At 38.3% G+C, this 7,883-nt stretch overlaps 1 protein-coding gene across 1 annotated transcript; it reads right to left on the reverse strand.

Moving 5' to 3' along the window:
* Nucleotides 1-502: 502 nt before the first annotated feature.
* Nucleotides 503-7,268, reverse strand: LOC136250752 (NACHT, LRR and PYD domains-containing protein 3-like). The gene is made up of 3 exons (XM_066043026.1): nucleotides 7,162-7,268; nucleotides 6,847-7,113; nucleotides 503-2,805 (listed from the first exon to the last, which is right to left on the reverse strand). Exons 1-3 carry the CDS (start codon nucleotides 7,202-7,204, stop codon nucleotides 575-577), a joined length of 2,541 nt encoding a protein of 846 aa, XP_065899098.1. The 5' UTR covers nucleotides 7,205-7,268; the 3' UTR covers nucleotides 503-574.
* Nucleotides 7,269-7,883: the final 615 nt, after the last annotated feature.

Genomic DNA, 7,883 nt, shown 5'->3' on the forward strand with positions numbered 1-7,883 from the left:
GATAATATAATAATCTTAGTTGTATTCTAAGGACAAATGGGCAAATACATTATTTAACAGGATAAATATCGTGGACCTACGTGAATTCAATCATGTAGCATCTGAATATATATAATACAGTATTTGGCCTAAGAAGACAAAAAGGAAATTGAAACTAGCTAGATCATCAAATGCTTCAAGACTAAATCTAGGATGCAAGCATGCATATGTATAGATACCCAATAGAAGTATTGTCTCCAATTTGCAAGTATCTAACAGCAACAATAAAGTAGTACATACGTACAAATACCCAAGAGAATACAGACAATAATGCGTTACAACTTGCAAAGCAATTATGATTGCAAAAAAGACAAAAATACCCTACACGTGTAATCACAAATAAATTAGTTTAGTCATTTAACTATACAAAATAATAGTGATTTCTGGGTATGCTATTGCTTGTTATAATGTATACAGATACTCTGGTAAATGTGCTTATAGATATGGGGCTTTCAAAGTCATCACCAATGCAGGATTATTTATCTATTCTATCAAAAACATAAAGGCAAACAACATAATTTAGTACAAAACTATACTAACAATCAATATCCAGGTTTGTTTGACATCCTCTACTTTCCCTGTTTTTAATAATTTCTTCTTGCATATACTTAATTCTTTTCTTAATATCTTCAGGGTAACGGGGTAACCATAACTTTTCCAATGTGTTATTAAAATGGAGTGCTTGAACAAGACTTATTGCAGCTTCTGCACTGATCTTGTTATCAAACAGCCACAGCCAAGCTAGTGAAGTATTCTCCTTTAATGTGTTCACAATAGCCTCACAAGCATCATCAGTAATTTCATTGTGTCTAATCCAAAGCTGTTGCAGTTTGCTCCCTTTTACTATTGCAGTAAACAGGTAAAATGCTGCACTTGATGATAAGCCAGTACTCTCCATGTATAGTCCAACAAGTCTAGAGGAGGAACTGGATAATACATTGTAAAGTATGTGGCCCTCTCCAATAGTGTGATTACGACCAATCCATAGTTCTTCTACTCTGCAGTGTAAGGCAAGGTCACAGATAGCTGCAGATGATAAATGGGTGAGACCATTGCAAATTAAAAGCATTGCTTTAATCGTGACATCACTGCTAATCAGTCCATGATGTAGCACACGAAGGCCATGATCTCGGATTTTGCAATCAAACAAATCAAGTTTCACCCACTCATTATGTGGTGAAGAGGTTAGAAACAGTGCAAGGCATTCCACATCATAAGGTACTGACAGTCTAGTTCCAGTAAGATCAATTACTTTATCAGTAAAGATCTTAGCTTTTTGTATAGCCTTACACATAGCTTTGTCACCAGTCTCACTAAAAGCATGAAAGAGACGAAGACATGTCAATTTATCCTTTAGGAAAATTTCTGATATCATGATTGTGCTGTCTCCACATGAGAGAAATTGCTTTAAAGCAGAATTTTGCCCCCTAGTAAGCCAGGTATACATTACAAACACATTAGAATGCAGCTCAAGGTTGTTCCAGAATCTTGCTTTAAGCACTTGTAACTCTTCATGCTGTGGAAGTTGAGTTATACAGTAAGCTGCCAAGTATTCCTGAATAGAAAAGTGGATAAAATTAAATGTTTTTGTTTGCCCAGTTAGACCAAAGTGCTGCACTGCATGAAGGAGACCAAAACCATTAATTGCTCCAGGTACACTATCAATATTAGGACAAGCTCTTTTCACTTCCTCCCAAGTAAAGATTAACTTATTGCTTTTAAGTGCCTCCAGAGATAGCTTAGAAAGCTGCTTAACTATTGAGCTACAAGGTTCTGGTAGATCAGTAAGATTTATGATCGTATTGTCAAGAGAATGACCAGACTTTGCAAGATGTCGACAGATGTTAAAACAGATAAAGTGATTGTATAATTCCACAGAATTACTAGGAAGAGGAGTTCCCTGTTTGTGCAGATAAATCAAGACCACTAAATTGAAGGGAATAAAGCACAAACTGTCGATATTCTTATTACTTTCGAGGTATTTGGTGATAACACTGATGTCATGTGGATGCGCCTTTAGCAACTGTTCAATAAATAGCTTGCGTTCCTCTTGAGCAAACCCCAAGATTTCAATTTTAACAGTAGCTTGCTCTCGAAATACCACTGAGACATGTGGACGAGATGACACTACTAAACCACAACAAGATAATATCTGTCGTTTTAGAATACTAGCAATTAAGCTGTCTTTCTGTAGATATTCTGGGAATTCATCAAGGCCATCAAACAAGAAAACAATATCTTTACCTTTGTTATTAAAGAAGTAGTCACTGCATGCGGTAGCAATTTCTGGGGCTTTTGCATCTCCTTTACAAACTAATTGGAAAAGATCAGTAATGTTTGAAATCTGCTGCACTGCAGGATTACGTAGTTCCACAAGGACAACTGCTTTATATTTTTGTAACAGCTTTCCCGTTCCCCACTCATAAGCAATTTCTTGCAACAACAGAGATTTTCCAATACCTGGCAACCCTTCTACTAAAATAAACTGTACAACATCACTGTCTTGTAATGGAGCTAAGACATCTACTAGTTGTTTAGTCATCTTACTGTTATCAGGCAAGTAGTACTTAAAATCAGTACCATCTGCTCTAGCAAATTGCAATGTGACTGCCTGTTTTAAAGAGTAGTGGCTTTGATGGTGTATGAAAAGAAGTGGTGTATACTCCTTTGGCTTGACTGGTGGCCAAGAGTTTTCATCAATGGCAAAGCGTGTTGCTATGCATAGCTCGCATAGCCTTTTTGATAATACGTTAACTGCACTAATACCTAGAGATATTTAAAAACACATTACTAATGTTACACATATAAAACTGCTCATTTTCATGCATTCCTCAAATTCCATTTTATTGCTTCTCTAGTAACTACAGTACAAAGAAGTGGACAGCCAAAGTTTTAGCTTTTTGTGATAAATAGTTTTGGAGTTACAGTACAGTCCATTTATAACTTCACACACGCGTGTCATTTTTGGCTTGGCACCATGCAACTTTTCCTGTGGCAAAAGCAAAAGTTACGTGTGGGACTGGTCATTGCCACGCCGTGGCACAAGGCATTACCATGCATGGAAAAAGAGATTGCCATGCCATGACATTGCAACGCATGGAGTCCTCTGATTGCCACATGTGGAACCATTGCCACGCATGGCTAATAATAGCCAATGCCCTTCTTAAGTTTTATCTTTCTAATACTATTTAGTTTGTAAGCATTTGGAAAATGAATAGCAGCAGTACTGAATGATGCAATCAATCGATTGCAAATGGATGTGTCCACTATACTGCAATCATGCATAGGCAAACATCAACTAATGACTAAAAGGATGTTTTTCATGGATTATCTATCACTTTATAAGGTATTCTAGGGCTAAAACTACAATAGCAAGCTAAACGTCGATGGTTCAGAAGTGAGTGTGGCACACAAAGATCGATCACGAAAAGATAAACTTTGATACTTTTATAATTCAAAGTATACTTAACCTCAAACCCACAAAACATTCAAAGCTTCGTTCCAGCTCTGTACAGCATTGTAAATGTAACTACTATAGAGTTTGTGGTTTACACATATGCGTGGTAGACAGTGAGGGCTACACGTGGTGTGGCATGTGCCACGCAGCAAACATGGCATGGGCCATGCAACAATGTTTCGTGGCAAGTGCCGTGGTGCTGCGCAGCGCCATGCCAAAAATGCCACGCGTGTGTGAAGTTACAAATGGACTGTACTGTATAACGCTAGACAGTTGGAACTTTGATTTGTACTGCAACAATACGGCAAATATATTATATGTGCTAATTTAATCGATCATAACACAAACTACAAAGACAGGACTTGGCTCAGTCTGTTTCACCATCATGAACTGGCAAATCAAGGTATAGTGTTTTCCCTGTAAGGCTTCTTGTTGACAAAGAAGAAGGCCATTCCATCAAAGAAATGACAACAGTAAACTTTATTTCTACTACATCGTAAACAAGTGCCCATAACTCATGTGCCTTATGCTGTATGAACACAATTTCTTATATACCCTCCATAAACAGGTGAGTCCAATGGTGCATAGGTTTTATTGATTCAAGCTTTGTTTCAGTGCATACTGAAGTGTTTAAATTTGCATAAAATTTTTATGTAGCATACACATTTTTACCCAGTTTATGTCAGATCAATATGTCAATGTGTTTTTGAATTCTGCAAAAACGGCTGGCTTTTGCTCATCAGGTCACATATCTATGTGTATACTAACTGGGAAGCACATGTACATACATAATAGAGGATTTGCAGATGCTACTGCCATTTAGCTTGTCATTGATTCCTTGAAAAAAAAGCATTCAGGTTTAGCCTCACAGCGGCACCTAAGACTCTTGCTACATAGGGAGAGACGTACAAGAAACACCAGTTGTATATGCATGCTTTAAGATAATTATAAGGCTAACTGTAATACGTATGTGACCCACTAAGGTGTTGTTTTTGAGATAAATTTCATTGAAATACATTAGGTAAAATGTGCTACATAAATAACTTAATGTTCATTGTTTCACTTCTGTACCATGAGGTAAACACGAGTTACCTGATTATGTGCGTTTCTTTACATTGCATTAATGTCTGTCAGTACCCAAAGCTGCTTGTTGGAGGAAGGTCCCAGATTGCATGACATTATAATTCCCTTTTCAGTTGTACATATCAGCAATTAGCACCTTAGTTAGCACTTACCAGACATTATACTTCACTACTATGTACAGATATCAAACACTTACTTCTGTACCATCATGTCTGGGGGTAAACAGGAGACCCTCAGGGGGCTCCCTGACCCGGGACCTTGTCACGTCTAGAGCTACTTTCCTAGACAGAATTCATCATGGAATGGGTGGGTGGACACACGCTTGGCTGGTGAGAAGGTAAGATTGGCCTGTGCATGTGCTGGATATTCTAATATAAGCACACCATATATTATCCGTGACCTTCCTCCATTAACTCCGGTTAATTACATTAACCTTCATTATATTGTCGCCGTTTCTATAAGCTTGAACATCCAGCCTTCTTGTTTGGTAGTATTTAAGCCATAAACTATACGTTGATGAATGCCCCAGTTCACGGTATACAGAATTACACAAGTCCCAACTCCATAGTCCATTCCACTCGAGACTTATGATTGAATTAAACAAGTGCCTGTAATTTTTTTCTGTATAGGTACTGTACTAATCAACTGTTTTGCTCCTATTGTTGTCTATCACTATAACTCTGAAAGCTCTTACCAAGTAAGGCTGAAACTTTAACAGCTCATTGGTATTTCCCTCTAGACAACAAAAAAAAGTCATAAATGAAATTCAAATACACTAAGATCCGAGGGCGTGGTCTCTGACCGATTTAGAAAATGTGTGCATTATATATGGGCATATATATGAGTTATTGTGGGATTGCATTATATGTCGTATTGAAATTGTCGCGCAATGTTAAAATAATCATGTGAACGTGCTTTTGTTGAAGTGTTGAAAAAATCGAAGCTTGCACCACTTCCCTTTGCAATTGGATATGGCACAGCTGGGAAATGGCAGTGATCGATAATGTTGAGCCAGGTTAGCGGTAGCCAGTGCCTATGGCATCACAGCAGTGTAAAGAGCACGTGTGTCGAAGAAGCAGCTTGTGTGGATTTATACAATGGAAACGAATTGTAACAAGTTGTGCTTTCAGTGGCACCACAGTAGCATGAAGAACAGGCATGGTTTCTAGTATGAACCACACCCACATTACACGTAGCAAAAAATAACGTTCTACAAGGAAGCTTACCCAGTTAGGTCTTGGTAAAGTCCATCCATAGTTTAATAGAAGACAAAAACAGCCATAAAACAGTCTAGAAAACAGATGGACGTTAAACAGAATTTTCCGTGATATTTTTGGACTTCTCCGTTCATCGTAACAAACGTACGTACAACATTAGATTGTACCTCCCATAATCAAATTCTTTTAGGTATGCCTATAAAATGAATAGAGTGGTTAACCACATGTTGGCCTGGGTGGCTGGTCACCCACTACAGGCTATCAGCCTGATTATGCTTGGAGAGAGCATTACAAATCAATAATAAAAAGGGAATTTTGTGATGCTTGAGGTCTTTTCTGATAGCAGGTTTCTAACCATTAAAAAAAACCTGCTAGCAGGTCTCCTAGTGGATTTTAAAGACCTCATCATCCTCCAAAGATTGCATATTAAGTCAGGTTTTTGCTCAGTGGATCATATATTTTACTTTTTATTGAATTTCTAACCAACTGATTCCAATCTACATTTGAAATCTGCAGGAGTAGCAGCCTAATAAAGCTTATAGACAAGTTTAACAAGAAGGCGTGGCACTATATTACATCATTTTTACATGACACAATTCACGTTTGTGTAGAGCAAAATGATTGGTAAAATCAATGCAGGAAAACACTTTTTGAAGTTTTTCTACTTACCATATTACTGCACCAATTAATCACTACCCAAAATAGAAACCTTAAGCTTGTTGTTGTACTTTATCAATACTCGGGCTTTGCAGAGAAAGAATAATGGGATGACTTTTCTGTAGTGGTGTTTTATGAATGCAAAGTTTATAATCACCTCTCAAACTTACTTTTATCGTCTGAAAAGTAGCTGATTATTCTATGCCCAAGCTTAATAAGGGTTTCATATACCTACTTTTATCGTTGTTTAATAGGTTATAGTTGACATTAGCTTTTTTGCCCTACAAAAATGGCTGGTAATTTGCACATGTGGCCGGCACATTTTTATGACCACACCTCTTCAATAAACATGTCTATGATCCTCAGTTGTTTTACATTAAGCTGTGTACATACCTAATTTGTTATTAAGGACTTGATCACTGACCACTGCACTTGACTCAATCACTGTAATCAACTTCTCCCAACTTGCAGAAGGGTCTACTTCAAGCCACTTCTTCAACATGGCATTGCAGCAGAGAGAAGCTTCATCCCGGTTGTCATATTTGATTATGTCAAGTCTTCCACTGGGTAGGTCCAACTGTGTTCCTATTTCTCTCCAACGAGCAGCGTAATGCGGGGTGATGTGATTTACGAGATCTTTCATGAGAGGAACACTGGTCACTGTGTAACCAACATCGTAACTGTATTTGACAGAAGTTCAACGCTTACCCATTCCAGGTTGTCTAAAATCCTTTAATAATTCTTTATCCATATTGAGCGGTGTGTTGACAGTTGACCTTCCCCCGGCTACTTAGTCTCGTGCTCTTTTCACTCGCCCACACAAAAAGTGTGCACGAGATTACAGATTTTTTATTTATTTTTATTAATGCTTTAGAATAGATTAATTTAAACTTGCTATGCGAGGAGTGTCTTACCAGTACAATCAAGGTAACATCTCAGCTCAGCTCACATTCTCATACTTTGCTCCGTTACGAATTACATTAACTTACTGTGACTGGTGCGCCGGCGCGCTTTTCAGGGTCACTGGATCTTGCTGCTGCTAGCTGCTGCTGTTGCTAGCTGCTGCTGCTAGCTGCTGCTGTTGCTAGCTGCTGCTGCTAGTTGCTGTTGCTGCTAGCTGCTGCTGCTATAGCTGCTGCCACAACAGTTTCATGATTTAATATTTCCTATCAAATCTTTGAACACTCCAACAGATAATTTTGACATCAAAAGTAGACTTTCTAAATTTTCTGTTGCATGCATGCACACTTAAATCTAGGAGGGTCTTGGGGCATGCTCCCCAGGAAATTTTTATGCTCAGGCAGGGCCGCCCAGAGAAATTAAGGGGCCCAGGGCAAAGAGTTAAAGTGGGGCCCTTGACCCAAGTTGTAAGGTGAAGACCAAAAAAGGTCACAACCTGCTGGCAATGACAATAACTACCCATCACCAAC

This window comes from Dysidea avara, chromosome 3, assembly GCF_963678975.1.
Source record: "Dysidea avara chromosome 3, odDysAvar1.4, whole genome shotgun sequence".
Lineage (NCBI taxonomy): Eukaryota > Metazoa > Porifera > Demospongiae > Dictyoceratida > Dysideidae > Dysidea > Dysidea avara.

Bases quoted from the DNA above. Each gene is read 5' to 3' on its own strand.
- LOC136250752 (XM_066043026.1), bottom strand. From the start codon at position 7,204: ATGGATAAAGAATTATTAAAGGATTTTAGACAACCTGGAATGG. The intron at 7,114-7,161 runs GTAAGCGTTGAA...TTGGTTACACAG, and splicing joins TTTTAGACAACCTGGAATGG to TGACCAGTGTTCCTCTCATG. The intron at 2,806-6,846 runs GTATGTACACAG...AAATATCTCTAG, and splicing joins AGTCCTTAATAACAAATTAG to GTATTAGTGCAGTTAACGTA.